The 16,099-nt window shown below is 45.2% G+C and overlaps 1 protein-coding gene across 2 annotated transcripts in view; it reads right to left on the bottom strand.

The window, feature by feature from the left end:
• The window catches only part of NF2 (neurofibromin 2), an 88,706-nt gene that overhangs the window by 47,191 nt on the left and 25,416 nt on the right, over positions 1-16,099 (bottom strand). For both annotated transcript variants that reach the window (XM_030218976.1, XM_030218975.1), the window contains exons 10-11: positions 15,239-15,313; positions 8,748-8,861 (exon numbers count right to left, since the gene is read on the bottom strand). In XM_030218976.1, the coding sequence (XP_030074836.1) occupies positions 8,748-8,861; positions 15,239-15,313 (189 nt within the window). The remainder of the gene's footprint in view (positions 1-8,747; positions 8,862-15,238; positions 15,314-16,099) is intronic.

Genomic DNA, 16,099 nt, shown 5'->3' with positions numbered 1-16,099 from the left:
GGGATGGCCTTAGACATCTCCCGGACAAAGGAAGCGAAAGACAGACTCTCAGGAGGAGAAAGCTGTCTTTCAGGAGAGGGAGTGGGATCAGAAGGAAGACCCTCAGACTCCTCGTCAGAGAAATATCTGGGGTCGTCTTCTTCCTCCCACGAGGCCTCACCCTCGGTGTCAGACACAAGTTCACGAACCTGTGTCTGCAACCTCGCCCGGCTCGACTCCGTGGAGCCACGTCCACGATGGGGGCGTCGAGAGGTAGACTCCCTGGCCCGCATCGGCGAAGCTCCCTCCGCCGACGTAGTCGGGGAGCCCTCCTGGGAGGTGGCCGCAGTCGGCACCGCACGCGGTACCGACGTCGGGGACCTCACCCCGGCCGATGGGCCAGCCGGCGCCACGCTCAACGGTACCGGAGGCGCAAGCACCGCCGGTACCGGAGGGGTAGGGCGCAACAGCTCTCCCAGAATCTCTGGGAGAACGGCCCGGAGGCTCTCGTTCAGAGCGGCTGCAGAGAAAGGCAAAGAGGTCGATGCAGGCGTCGACGTCAGAACCTGTTCCGGGCGAGGAGGCTGTTCCGGGCTGTCCAGAGTGGAGCGCATCGACACCTCTTGAACAGAGGGTGAGCGGTCCTCTCGGTGCCGATGCCTGCTGGGTGCCGACTCCCTCGGCGACCCAGAGCTCTCGGTGCCGACGCGGGGAGGTGACCGGTGTCGATGCTTCTTCGATTTCTTCCGAAGCATGTCACCGGAGCTCCCCGGCACCGACGAGGAGGACGTAGAATCCAGCCGTCGCTTCCTCGGGGCCGAGGCCGAAGGAGGTCGGTCTCGGGGGGGCTGTACCGCAGGAGCCCTCAGGGTAGGAGGAGACCCACCCGAAGGCTCACCGCCACCAGCAGGGGAATGGACAGCCCTCATCTGCACTCCTGACGATGCACCGCCGTCCGACGACATCAGCAGACGAGGTCCCGGTACCACCGACGTCGATGCAGCTATCCGATGTCTCGGCGCCGATGCAGAGGCCCAATGCCTCGATGCACTCGATGCAGGGGCGGCCGAGGAAGATGGCCTGGACGCTGACGACGTCGATGCACTCGAAGATCCCGGTGCCGATGCCGACGAAGAGCCCGAGAACAACACGTTCCACTGGGCTAGTCTCGCTACCTGAGTCCGCCTTTGAAGCAGGGAACACAGACTGCAGTTCTGAGGGCGGTGCTCGGCCCCCAGACACTGAAGACACGACGAGTGTCGATCAGTGAGCGAGATAACCCGGGCGCACTGGGTGCACTTCTTGAAGCCGCTGGAAGGCTTCGATGTCATGGGCGGAAAAATTGCGCCGGCGAAATCAAAGTCCGAAATGACGGAAAAAGAGCACCAAAAAATTCGTAAGGGAGAAAATCTCGACCGAGGCCGAAAAGAGGCCTACCCCGACGACGAAAGAAAACTTATCGGGGCAAAAAGCTGGAAGTACGGGGAGGATTAACACGAAACCCGGGGGGGGGGTTTCCGGAGCACTTCCCGGCACTTGAAAAGACTTTTCCGAAGAAAAAACACGTCAAAAATAAATTTGGACGCGCGAGGTCGACTTTCCGGGGCTCGACATGGCGAAAACACGACCGTACCGAGTACGGACAAAAGAAGACTGGCCGGCTCGAGCCGGTTTCGGGCGGGAAGACGGCTGCGCATGCGCGGTGCGCGCGGGTGCGCGAGGACTAGCAAAGGACTTTGCTAGAGAAGTTTCCGATTGGAGGGGCTGCTGTGGACGTCACCCATCAGTGAGAACAAGCAGCCTGCTTGTCCTTGGAGAATGTGGCTTACAATGTATCGTATTTGGTGGTAATGGATTAGAACATAATCAATTATTGTTACATAGAAATTTTGAGTAACATGGTAGAAGTTTAAAACAAGCAGAGATTATAAAATAATTACATGTTGTTACATAGAGAATTTGAGTAACATAGTAGAAGTTTAGAACAAACAGATATTATGAAAATAGGTCTGTGTAAGGTAAAGGAGATGCATGCATTTATATTTTTATATATGCATTTTATATATAGGTAAACCATTGTATAATGAACATATAAATCACACCGGGATTTGCACACCACACACCAATAGACCTGACAGGGAGCAAAGGGTTAAGCCCAAGAAAGACGGATAATGTTGCAGAAAGTGTAATAATCCAGCCCTATGTAGATTTATGCCAATCAGTTTAACTGAAGGCATTTTGGTTCATTCAGAACTGAATTATGAGTGCTTATGAAAGATGTATGAACGAACTGCAGCTAGGGATGAAGCCTTGACACAACTGGCATGAGTGAATATAAATTTCAAATTTGTGTTAAATCTACTTCTGTGTACTGCAGAAACTAAAAGGATTCCTGGAGTGCAATTCTAGGAAGAGAGTAGGCCAAAATGCAAAACACCTTGTCCAGGTGTATCTTTTCAGAGGAGTTACAAAAAACCTTCCGAGCCAGAAAAGTCACAGGCAAGCTGTGATTCCGACATCAAGTGGTAGCTGCCAGGGGTTCCAGAGATCTGGAAGCCAAGGATGTATCATCTGCACAGCAAAAGCTAGCTAACCTTAAGATCATTTTCCTGCCCAAGGAAAAAGCAACTATATCAGAGAAGGGATGAGAGTTGTAAACAAGTCAAGTCTCAGTGATTCTGTAGCAAATATTCCCCTGTTACTCAATGGAACAATTGTTTTGATGATTCATTTAACAGGGGAATGAATATTTGCTACAAAATCACTGAGACTTGACTTGTTTACAACTCACATCCCGATCATAGTACACACATGCACAGACACATAAATAAAACCACGTGGAGGAAGACAGAAGACAATTAAACTGAAAGCTAAAAAAGGAATGGAAAGAGGTTGTGAGTAGGGTAAAGTTGCATCGCACTCCAGAAGCTGCACTTCTCTGAACTATGCTAGCAGCTGCTATCAAGTGGCTGAGCCTGGGAAGGAATTCATATTCCTGGCAGCACCTGCCTGCCGTTTAGCTGTTCTGAGTTTCATCACACAGAAAAGGTCTTGGACCAGAAGACAATGATTCAGACAATCCAATTTGCTGATAAGTGCTCATTGGGCACATGCTACCGCCTCCGAAGGACCTGGCACTGCTGCTTGGGCTGACCTGCAAGCACATCAAGGAGCCCCCAGTTTAATTGGCATTCAGGCTGCCTGCTCAGACCCGACGATATGCATTCCATCAGCAGTTAACTGGCAAATGAGGTGGGGAGATGATTAAACGGTAGCAAAAATAAAACAAAAAACTAAGAGATCTTATCTACTCCCATTCTGACCTGGCCTTAATTACAACTATGCTCTAAAAGCACAGAATCCCTTCCTTGTGCAGGGCTCTCCAGAATAAAAAGTGATCCTGCCCAATAAAATTCAGGGCAGTTGCTGCTTCTGGACTGTGACATTACCTAATTCTACCCTTGCTTAGTGAGCTCAGATGTTAATTGCACAGCAGACGGTCTCTAACCCAAAAAGGCATCTCTGCCTCCCGCTCTCTTTCACTTGAGATTCGCCACTTTCTTGACTGACTTTGAAGACAGTTATACCCAACTACCAGGCATAGACAAAATAAGCAGCTGCCTAGGGTGCCGGGTTTTGACAGCACGATATAAGCCAGCTCAGGTTCTGCCCAGATGCCTTAGGCCCACGCGTACGGCCTCTAAGGGAGAATCCTCCCCTTCCCACCAATGGTCTTGCCTACGATTACACAGAAGCTTTAGTTATCCCATTTATTACCTCAGGGTCCAATGCAGAAAGCAACCCCGGGCTGAACACAGGTTTTACATACTGAGCACGCACAGTGAAATTGTGCGCAGGTGTTGGCTCACACGGGAAGACACAGCACAGGTTGTATTAAAATGTATGCTAACAAGCTATGAATGAAGAGAGTACACCACACACTTTTGATGTGTGCATAACGCAAGAATGTTTCCACGAGCATCTAGGGTAGCGTACAAGGCTCGTCCTGTAGTATATATCAGCACTCCAAATGTGCATATCATAATCATCTAAACAGTCTATACCAACAATCAGCCGTACTATTATCACACATACCACATCACCCACATTTACATTCCAACGTCAATCCCATCTATGCCACGCTAACATCATAACCTCCAAAATGGCAAAAAACAAAGCACAACAAATCACAATTACACCATCATCAACACAATCTTCTCTCAGCAAAAATGGCCATGCACATATTTCACTCAACACAGATCTTCCCAAAAGTGTCCCTACAGGTCTGTCACAGTTACTGCATGTGCTTCCAAACACCATGAATTACATTGCACAACTGTTCCCCAAAACAAATTAGAAATCCCCTATATCCACTGTCTATAAATATTCACTGCATCAAACTGTCCTAACTCACAGGCTTTTATTAAAACTACTACTACTACGACTTATCATTTCTAGAGCGCTACTAGGGTTACGAAGCGCTGTACAGTTTAACAAAGAAAGACAGTCCCTGCTCGAAGGACCTTACAATCTAAAGGATGAAATGTCAAGTTGGGGCAGTCAAGATTTCCTGAATAGAGGTGTAGTGGTTAGGTGCCGAAGGCGACATTGAAGAGGTGGGCTTTGAGCAAGGATTTGAAAACAAACAAACAAACAGCATTAGCAGGTGGTTTCCTAGATTCCTTTACCATGGCAGAAAGAAATCCGGTACTCTGCATGAACTCTGTTATTCATAAAAGTACAGGCAATTTGCATAGGAGAAAACACTATGTCAGATAGCCGTGACGCCTATAAAAATTATTTCCTTCCCTGCATAAATTAAATACATTTACATGCTGGGAGTTTTTTTGTTTTTTACATTGAAATCCTTTTTTTATTAAACGAAGCATAGAAAAAACCCCCCACATTATCTAAATAAACAAAGCTGGACACTTACAGCACAGTTCACATGGAAACAACTCTGAAAGCCCCTCCCCCCCAAATGTTGACCCTCTCTCTCCCCCCACCCATTGGTGACAAGCTCCCCGGAAAAAGGTCATACAAACAGCAAAGCCAAAGTATATCTGAAGAGGAACATCCCTCCCTACCCCCTTCCCGTCCCCCCCCCCCAACAGAAGCCAGGGCTAGTGACACAAGTAAACAACCCCACAAACATCAGTAGAGCAAAGAGGGGGGGTCCAAAGAAAAAGATTAAGAAGAGTGGGCAACCCCATGCAAAGCTGGAGATCGCCAAGTGTGATAAATATCCCAAGTCTTGTGAAAATTGACCAGAGTGCCAATTTTAATTGCACTGAGTTTGGTCATCTGATAAATGTGGACCATCTTACAGCGTAGGCAAGCTTCTTTCCAGTGGGTCACCAATAAGATCTTGCAGGGCTGTAAAGAGCAAGGAAGAAAATTTATGGTACTCCAGACGGATGCCCACAGGTTTAACATGCAATAAGCAATGTTCTGCATTCATGGGATACACAACTGGAAATATTTGTTACAGAAGTTGGAAAACAGCAATCCAAAACGATTGGACCACAAGGCAGGACCACCAAATATAATGCATATCACCAACAGCCCCACAGTGTCGCCAGCAACACCCCGTACCATAGTTGAACATTTCGAAAAGGTGCTGGGTAGTATTATGCCAGCCATAAAGTAGTTTATAGCCATTCTCCACTAGACCACTAGCTATAGAGACAACAAATATTTAAACACAATTTCTCACTGCTTAGGCTCCAAGGAAATACCGAGATCACATTCCCATTTACTAGTGTAATGCACAATAGGATTATCAGAAAACAAAAAAAATGCTTTACAGAAGCAGGTAATAAAACCTCTATGCCCCCCCCCCCACACCTCAAAGCTCGTTCTAAAAGCGTTTCCTCCAACCCAAGCTCTTTTTTAGCCCTACGAAGGATACAAATCCCAAAGCTGCCAAGAAACCTCTGGTGTGGAGCCTGTAACAGGGATCCAAAACCCGGGGAATAGTGAATAGCCATTTGTAAGTAATAACTCCTATCAGGAAAGAATTTGCCTCACAAGGCATACCATGTGCACAGTGGGAAAGCTAGGCTAGGGGGAATAGTAAGCAATCTCAGAAGATCTCTCTTAGGAAGCCAAACCACTGCCCAAAGTGACGTATAGCACAAAAAAATTAAGTTTGGGCAAAAGTACATTTATGTGCTGATTTTGACTTGTTGTGCAAGCAGAAAGAAGCCCATGCAAGTTTTAATGGCAAATGGTAAGTAACATGTACGCCTGTATGAACAAAACTGAAAGTGCGAGCACACATCGACGCCTGTTCTGCGCCAAGTCTCTCAAAAATTTTTGCACAAGGCTCAAAGGCGCAGAAAAACAAGCACCAATGTGTGCTAACACTTTCGTTTTTGGTTTGAACATGCACACAAGAAGCTGTGCTTACTGCGAAACCTTGTGCACATGTGTGAAAAAAACAATGGGTTTCTAAACCTGTGAACTGTATTATTTCATGAAGTGTATTTCTCCTAATTGGCCAGCAGATGGCATTTGTTTTGTGTTTTAAAGTAGAGAGCTGCACAGGAGCAGGGATAGAGGGATTACCGCGGGGATCCCGCAGGGATAGATCCAAGCCCTTTGGGATCCCTGAAGAAGTGCCGTCCCTCCCAGCACATACCTCAAGGTACACTGGTGGTCTAGTGGCTTCTTTGGGGCAAGAAAGATCCCCACTCTTTCCTGCCCGTTGCAACTGATCCTCTCACTGTCTCCACTTTATTTTTTTTAAATGGTTACTGAGACTGCCAGTGGCAGCCTCCCATGGAAGTCTTGCAAGGCCACCGCTTGAAGTCTCGGCAGCCATTTTTAAAAAGTGGAGACAGCAAGAGGATCAGCAGCACCAGGCAGGAAAGATTAGGGCTCTATCACGGGTTCACTGACTATTATGTATCTTTAAGCTGTTTCACCAATATTTGCATTTTGTATTGCTTTATATAAAAATCAATAAAAAAGTATTTGAAAGTACTAAAGTCTTTCTAATTACCTGCATACATTTTGAAAATACTGGGCTTCCTTGGTTCTCAGATCATTGGGACATAAAAAGTGCTTTTACACAAGTACATAAATATTGCCATACTGGGACAGACCAAAGGTCCATCAAGCTGTTTCCAACAGTGGCCAATCCAGATCACAAATACCTGGCAAGATCCCAAAAAAGTACAAAACATTTTATACTGCTTATCCCAGAAATAGTGGATTTTCCCCTGGAAGTCCAATTTAATAATGGTCTATGGACTTTTCCTTTAGGAAGTCATCCAAACCTTTTTTTAAACTCTGCTAAGCTAACCGCCTTTATCACATTCTCTGGAAACGAATTCCAGAGTTTAATTACACGTTGTAAGTTGCCATGCAATTATAAAAACTTATTTTTATTGTACTTTTGGCCAGGCAGATTTCTTCTGCTCCCCTGGCTTCCCATATCAATTGTAAGAGTTTTAATGAATAACAAAAACCATGAATTCTCATCCACAGCTAGCTGGAGTATTTCCCATCTATACAGAATCGCCCCTAACTTGAGATTTTAGGTCAGGAGCCACAGAACTTACAAGCATGTACTCCAGCACAGCTCCAGGCTGTGGATGTCACCAAAAAGCAGTGGCTGGGATCTCTCCTTCCCTCCCTACAGCACATCTGCCATATATCCAGTCTACCCTGACCACACCCGACGTCATAATCCCAATATCCGACAATCTAAAAATCCTAGGCGTAACGCTAGACAACCACCTAACTCTAGAAACTCATGCAAAAACCATAACAAAGAAGATGTTCAATATGACGTGGGTATTGAAAAAGAGTTAAACCATTCCTCCCCCAAAAATCTTTCCGCAATCTGGTACAATCAACAGTACTCACCCATGTCGACTACTGCAACAGCATCTTCATTGGCTGCAAAGCCCAAATCCTGAAAAAAAAAACTCCAAACCGCCCAAAACACAGCAGCCAGACTCATTTTTGGCAAACCACGATTTCAAAGCGCAACTCCACTCCGTGAAAAACTTCACTGGCTCCCTATCAAAGAACGAATACATTTCAAAGTCCATACATTGATCCAGAAGATCCTCCTTGGAGTAGCCCCAAGCTACATGAACAGGTTGGTTGATCTTCCAGCCAGAAACGGGACCAAATCATCTCGAACATTTCTCAATCTTCACCTTCCCAATTGCAAAGGTCTCAAATACAAACCTACTACGCATCCAACTTCTCCGTTGTAGGCAGCCAACTCTGGAACGCCATACCCAGACACATCCGAACAACCGAAGAACACCTACCCTTCCGCAAGCTGCTGAAAACCTACCTCTTCAAAACAAGCCTATCCAAATGACCCAACTTAATTCATGAACCCAATCCACACCACTAGCATTATCCTTACATTAAACCCTCCCCCACATCTCTTCCTCTTGCCCTACTTTATACAATTATGTTATTTCTGTGATACTTTGTATCAGACATTGTAACTTTGTACCACACTTTGTAAACCGCACTAAACCTGCATTGTAACTCTATACTAGTAACTCTATACTATACTTTGTAAGCCGCACTGAACCTGCTAACAGCGGGAAAGAGCGGGGTATAAATGCTACAAATAAATAAATAAATACTCGTGGAGTGAAAGCTGGGCCTGGGAATTGAAAGGGAAAACCTGAGCCTGTCACACGGCAAGACACAGCGCCAGGCTATCCCACCTCTTCCTGTACTGACTATGCGCACAGACACGGCACTATTTCTAATTCTAATTATTCCCTCACCTGTTTCCTGGCCTTCTCCTCTCTGGCCTGGGCTTTCATCTGCTGCACCTCTAAGGAGTCGGCCTTCCTCCTGCGCATGAACAGGTCGTGGTTCCCGATACACAGCTGCAGGATCTGTACAAATTCAGGAAAAGAAAATATCCCAGGTCAACAACACAGCAAGGAAATATGCATGCAAGTGAAACATACACAGAAAGAGAGTCATTTTTATGACAGGATGTCTATTTTAAGCCTATTCTAACAGAGAAAATGCAGGTACCTACTTTTCGTTATAGAATAAGAGTGCAAGTGACCTAAAACATGTTGACATTTTAAAAGCACAAACCGGTGTAAATTCCGCACCTAGTTGTGAGCAAGAACACACAACTGTATGATAAGAGAGCAGAGGGAAGGATAAGAGCATAAGATTTACCATGCTGGGTTAGACCAAGTCCTGTCTCCCCAAACAGTAGCCAATTCAAATCATTAAGAAGCACCTGACAGGAACCTAAAGAGTAGATCCATTCCTTTCTGCTAACGTTATGATCCTTCTCTCCGTGAACTTGTCTATACCTCACCCAGGTGTGTTTGATACCATTGACAATTTTCCACAGCTTAAATAAGTACATAAGTACATAAGTAATGCCATACTGGGAAAAGACCAAGGGTCCATCGAGCCCAGCATCCTGTCCACGACAGCGGCCAATCCAGGCCAAGGGCATCTGGCAAGCTTCCCAAACGTACAAACATTCTATACATGTTATTCCTGGAATTTTGGATTTTTCCAAGTCCGTTTAGTAGCGGTTTATGGACTTGTCCTTTAGGAATCCGTCCAACCCCTTTTTAAACTCTGCTAAGCTAACCGCCTTCACCACTTTCTCCGGCAACGAATTCAAGAGTTCAATTACACGTTGGGTGAAGAAAAATTTTCTCTGATTTGTTTTAAATTTACTACACTGTAGTTTCATCGCATGCCCCCTAGTCCTAGTATTTTTGGAAAGCGTGAACAGACGCTTCACATCCACCTGTTCCACTCCACTCATTATTTTATATACCTCTATCATGAGCATCAAGTGAAAAGGTTTTCTCTAATTTATTCTGTATCTGCTACCAGTTTAATAGTGTCTTTAAGTCCTTAGTACTTCTTGCCTTTTCCACCCCCTCATGATTTTATAATACCTCTGTCATAATCTTTCCTTTTCCTAACCGTGTTAACCTTTCTTTGTAAAGAAAGACTGATCCCTGCCCATCTTCAAATCACTGCTTAAAGCCCACCTCTTCAATGTCACCTTCGGCACCTAACCACCACACCTCTATCCAGGAAATCTAGACTGCCCCAACTTGACATTTCGTTCTTTAGATTGTAAGCTCCTTTGAGCAGGGACCGTCCTTCTTTGTTTAATTTGTACAGAGCTGCGTAACCCTAGTAGCGCTCTAGAAATGTTAAGTAGTAGTAGAACACACATAAATTACATTATTCTGTAGTTTATGCCAGTATTTGTGCTCTCTGCCCACATTCCGCCCATGAGCAGGGCCGAGACACAGTATGTGTGGGTGTCAAAATGTCGCTGTTCATTGCCTCCCTTGCTTAGCTATGGCCCCTTGCCCCTCCCTACGCTTCCAAAGGTGACCGGCATCTTTGGTGTCTGGATGTGCTTGTGGAGGGGTCTTTGGGGTAGGGGGAGGGGCTTAGTGGGCACCATGATGGGAGTCGTACAGGGTGTAATTACAGCTTGCTATGGCCCTGCCCATGTGCAGACCCACTGACAAAGTGCATGTCATCTTATCATAGAGTTCTTTTCTGCTATTTGCAATTCTACAAGAAGTCATTCATACACCTTTTTGATTGTTTATACCTAGAAGGCTCCTTACAGAATTATCCCAGTAGGCTGCGCACACACACAAGAATTTAACCGATTCCAAAACCGTATGCTGCCCCGGTCAGCTAGGCGTGGCTCTGAGCATCAAGGGACATACATTAAGTACATAAGTATTGCTATACTGGAACAGACCAAAGGTCCATCAAGCCCAGCATCCTGTTTCCAACAGTGGCCAATCCAGGTTACAAGTACCTGGCAAGATCCCTCCAAAAAAGTACAAAACATTTTATGCTGCTTATCCCAGAAATATTTTCCCCAAGTCCAATTTACTAAGGGTCTATGGACTTTTCCTTTAGGAAACCATCCAAACCTTTTTTAAACTCTGCTAAGCTAACCACCTTTACCATATTTTCTGGCAACGAATTCCAGAGTTGAATTGCACTCCGAGTGAAGAAAAATTTCTCTGATTCGTTTTAAATTTACTACTTTGTAGCTTCATCGCATGCCCCCCCCAGTCCTAGTATTTTTGGAAAGCGTAAACAGACGCTTCACGTCTACCCGTTCCACTCCACTCATTATTTTATAGACCTTTATCATATCTCCCCTCAGCAGTCTTTTCTCCAAGCTGAAGAGCCCCAGCTGCTTTAGCCTTTCCTCATAGGGAAGTCGTCCCATCCCCTTTATCATTTTCTTCACCCTTCTCTGCACCTTTTCTAATTCCACTATATCTTTTTTGAGATGCGGCAACCAGAATTGAACACAATATTCAAGGTGCAGTCGCACCATGGAGCGATACAAAGGCATTATAACATCCTCATTTTTGTTTTCCATGCCTTTCCTAATAATACCTAACATTCTATTTGCCTTCTTATATGCCGCAGCACACTGAGCAGAATGCCTGTATGACAGAGCTCAGCAGGGCTATGGATAGGAATCACTGTTCAGCAGGGAAAAGGTTGGCTGAAGCAGGATAGTTTGACTGGCACATGCCTCTAATGCTCCATGGTGCGACTTCACCTTGAGTACCATGTTCAAGTCTGGTCGCCGTATAAGATCTAGCGGAATTAGAAAAGGTTCAAAGAAAAGCAAACAAAACTCCTCCCATATGAGGAAAGGCTAAAGAGATTAGGGCTCCTCAACCTGGAAAAAAAAGATGGCCGAGGGGGGGATATGACTGAGGTCTATAAAATCCTGAATGGTATAGAACGAGTAAAAGTGAATCCATTTTTTCTCTTTCAAAAAGTACAAAGACCAGGGGACACAATGAAATTACATGGAAATACTTCCAAAACAAATTAGAAGGAAATATTTTTCCACTCAACAAGTGTGGTAACATCAGTTAGCATATCTGGGTAAAAAAAAAAAAAAAGGTTTGGGTAAGGGGGAAAATGTGAGGGGTGAAAATTGTTGATCAAGTTTGATTAATGGAAAAGTATTGGAGTCTGTAGACTCAAAATGTTGTTATGTTGGTTGTTTAATAAAAATTTAAATTTGAAAAAAAAAAAAGGTTTGGACACGTTCCTGGAGGAAAAGTCCATAGTCTGTTAATGAGATGGACATGAGGAAAGCCACTGCTTGCCCTGGGATTGGTAGCATGGAATCTTGCTATTCTTTGGGATTCTGGAATCTTTTAACTCTTTGAGGTTCTGGAATGTTGCTACTCTTTGGGATTCCGGAATCTTGTTACTCTGAGGTTCTGGAATGTTGCTACTCTTTGGGATTCCGGAATCTTGTTACTCTTTGGGATTCCGGAATCTTGTTACTCTTTGGGATTCCGGAATCTTGTTACTCTTTGGGATTCTGCCAGGTACTTGTGACCTGGATTGGCCACTGCTGGAATCAGGATACTGGGCTAGATGGACCATTGGTCTGGCCCAGTATGGCTACTCTTATGTTCTTAAAATAAGGCTCCTCTGTGATAATTATTATTATGATACTCAGTGCAGCAGACTTCACTAAAGCACCACAACTTCCTCTTAACAATCAGCCAGAATAGTACCGTACTGTCACACCACTTCCCTCAGCAAAGGCTTATATGATAGCTTATTACTCACCTCAAGATACTACTTACCAAGTCCCAGAACTGCCGGAGCAGGTGACTTTCATAGAGTCCTTTAATACTTTTTTAAATAAATATACTGCCTGCAACCCCAAAAATTATCAAAGTGGTGTTCATTCAGGTCAAAGTAGCCAGATGGGTCGGTTTCCGACCCAATTGGGCTGGTTTTTAAGCGAGGATGCGGGAAATTTTTGAAGGCTGCGGGAAATTGGGCTTCTTTTTCGCTGTTGTGCGGGTTTTGGCGCTTTTTCCGGGGCTTCTATTGGTCCAATTTGGTCCAATAGAAGCTTTTCCGGGGCGGGGTTAACAATGTCAGAGGTGACGCCAGGGGCGGGGTCGATGACATTGGAGGCGGTGTTTGACTTTGGGCGGGTTTAGGGCTGATTTCGGGTGGGGAAAATTTTTCCCATCTGGCAACCCTGATTCAGGTACAGTAGGCATTTCTCTGTCCCTAGAGGGCTCACATCTGAGTTTGCACCCGAAGCAATGGAGGATTAAGTGGCTTGCCCAAGATAACAAGGAGCAACAGAAGGATTAGAATTGGGCTCCCCTGTTGCAAGAACAAAGGGTGCTGGGGTCCTCCCCAAAGAGAAGGGAAGCTTTTCTGGAAATTTGGGAATTCTATATACAAATCGCTATCACCTAGAGCTCGTAACTTTTTATTGAATAGACTTTGAATTTTCCCTCTCTTTTTTTTTGTTGTTGTTTTTATTGTGCAGTAGTGGTGGTGGTATCGTGTATAGGGTATGTTTGTAATAAGTGAATAACAATTACCACCATTGTGGCATTTAATGTACAGGTAACTGGGTTGGGGGGGGGAAGAAAAAAGAAAATTATGTTTGCTGTATAAGGAAGGCATGAAGGTTATGATTTGAATTTATCTGGAAGTTTCATGTCAGTTTGTTTTATCTTTCTTTTGTTAATAAAAAGATTTAAACATAGAACTGAGCTCCCCTAGTTCTCAACAGGCTGCCCTAACCGTTAGGCTACTCATCCGTTTGTCTTTAGTGAGGGCTGCATGGGATATTAACGCATGGCTTGGAGCCTTAATCGATGCACATGGTTTCAGCAAGTTTCTCTGTAAAGACTAGTTCAGCCCATGCCATTGAGGAGGTCTCTCTCCGTGACAAAACAGCAACCTCACCAAGGAGCATCTATACAGATATAGCAAACGTCAGGAGGTACAGGATTTGAATGCTTCCATTAATAGATGGGTTTGATAATTTTGTAGCAACATTTGACGCTGTATGAATACAAATCCCCAAAGCAACTTTTGGTGAAATACTGACAGCACTGCTGGTATGGAATGTGGGATAATTAAATCATCTGTTCTAGTGTTAAGTCAGATGTTTCAGACGTTGTAAGTAAGTAAATGTGGAAACATTTATTACTTGAATGATTGAAGATTCAGCGAATTGTTAAGATTCATATCTGAATGATTTTTCATCACTTGCACTATTTAAGGACAATTTCATGACCTGTTCTATACAAAAAGGTGCTACATCTACACCACTAGTTGAAATTTACCTCCTTTCAACTGACTGTTACTGACTGTTCTTTGTTTCTCATTCTTTAGTATTGTGGGAATTTTATAATTTTCTGTGAGTTTATTTCCACTATTATGTTTTGATATTGCTCACACAGGCAAGTTGGATTCTCAGGATCTCTACAGCATCAAACACATAAATGGCAAGTGACCGACTCACCCGCAAATGCGCAGTAGGACCTCCCTCTCTGTCCCGCCCTCGCGTCAAGACGTGATGACATCAGAGGGCAGAACAGAGAGGAAAATGGACACTGCCGCTGGAGCCTGCCCTGGAGACGAAGCAACATCACCGGCGCACCAACCTCCACCCCCCCATCCCCGACGTCGCCGCCGCTCCCGCCCCCCCCCCCTCCGTATCGGGGCCCCCTGCACTGACATGACAGCGCCTCTCACCTCCGCTCCCGGAGGGGGGAGGGCAGGGGAGAGACAAGGGTCGGTGGACGGGGGGAGGCCAGGGGACATAGGAGGGCTGCTGGACATGGATCGAGGGAGGGGAGGGCAGGGGAGAGAGGAGGTTTGCTGGACATGGGGGGAGGGCATGGGATACAGGAGGGCTGCTGGATATGGGAGGGGGAGGGCAGGGGAGAGAGCAGGGTTGCTGGACATGGCTCGGGGGAGGGGAAGGCAGGGGAGAGAGGAGGTTTGCTGGACATGGATGGATGGAGGTGAGAATTATTACATTTTGCAAAACACAAATCTCGCCCGTTTTAACGGGCTTAACAGCTAGTATATGCATAAGATAAGGCTGCGCACTGAGTCTACGTATACAAATCTCTCATGCATATTCAAATCCAGTACTACAGCTGGGTTTCATAAAAAGAAGTTTGCTATATAGAACTGATCCACTGATAATTATTAGCCATGTACGGGTGAGAATGCCATCCTATTAGGAGCTGGGAATGAGAAGGGCAATGAGCTCCCAAAGCAAACCAGATTAACCACTGTCAGAGGCATGATTGCTGGGAATGATGGAACCCAAATTGACTGTGGGGTACAGGACAGGTATAAGAATCACTACACGAGTTTTATCTACTACAAATACAAAAAGGCAACAGACACAAGAATCACTGAGCCTTAATGCACTCACCAGTTTATTGACACGGAGCTTTGAAGAATTAAACTTGAAGACATCAATTGTTTTATCCAAAGGCTTTATAGTAAACTGAAAAGAGAAAATGCACCAAGATAGGTAATCTATATACTCGGACAAAACAGCAGCAAACAGAAGTCAGAACAAACTTTTGAGTTAAAGTGGTTGGACAAGGTTGCTCAGAGAAAACTGAAGGGGACAAAACACAGTCTGGCACTGAGATGACTGATGTGGGGGAGGGAGAAAAACACACATGCGAAGTATTAGGGAAGAATGTAAGAAAGGAGAAAGTTCAGTAGCCCAGACACAAATACACCAGACGTTCGGGCTGGTCTCAAGTCTCAGAGACTTGAAACCGCAAGATCAAATCAAATGTCCGGCACGGTGTGGCTCATGCTTATGGAGAGCCGAGTCACGGTGGGGAAGCAGGAATCCCTACCAAAGAAACTGTCAAGCTTCTGAGAGCCAGGAAAAAAAAAAGGCATTCGGTGGACTGGTTCTGGCCCGCAGGCCACAGGTTGGACACGCCTGCTCTAAGGGGGTCTGTGACCAAGGTATTATTGTCCATGAAACTGACTGAACTCCAACCATCAGACCCCACTCTAGATACTGCCATTGTGCCTCTCAATCTTCTTGCACTTCCAGCACAGAGCTCACAGATCTTAAAATGTCTCCATCTGCTGGCTGAAAAGTATAACCTGTTTGTTCTGGACTGGTCTAGTGGACAAGAATCAATTTGTACCATAGCAATAGAGAGTTAAATTGACATGCCCAAGGTCACAAGTAGCTTCAGGGAGATTTGAACCATAACTTCCCTGATGATCAGCTCCCTATAACTACCACTAAGTCACATGTAGG

Source organism: Microcaecilia unicolor, chromosome 11 (genome assembly GCF_901765095.1).
Source record: "Microcaecilia unicolor chromosome 11, aMicUni1.1, whole genome shotgun sequence".
NCBI classification, from domain to species: Eukaryota; Metazoa; Chordata; class Amphibia; order Gymnophiona; family Siphonopidae; genus Microcaecilia; species Microcaecilia unicolor.
Note: the sequence above shows the minus strand (reverse complement) of the source record. Positions and strands in the feature narration are given on the sequence as shown.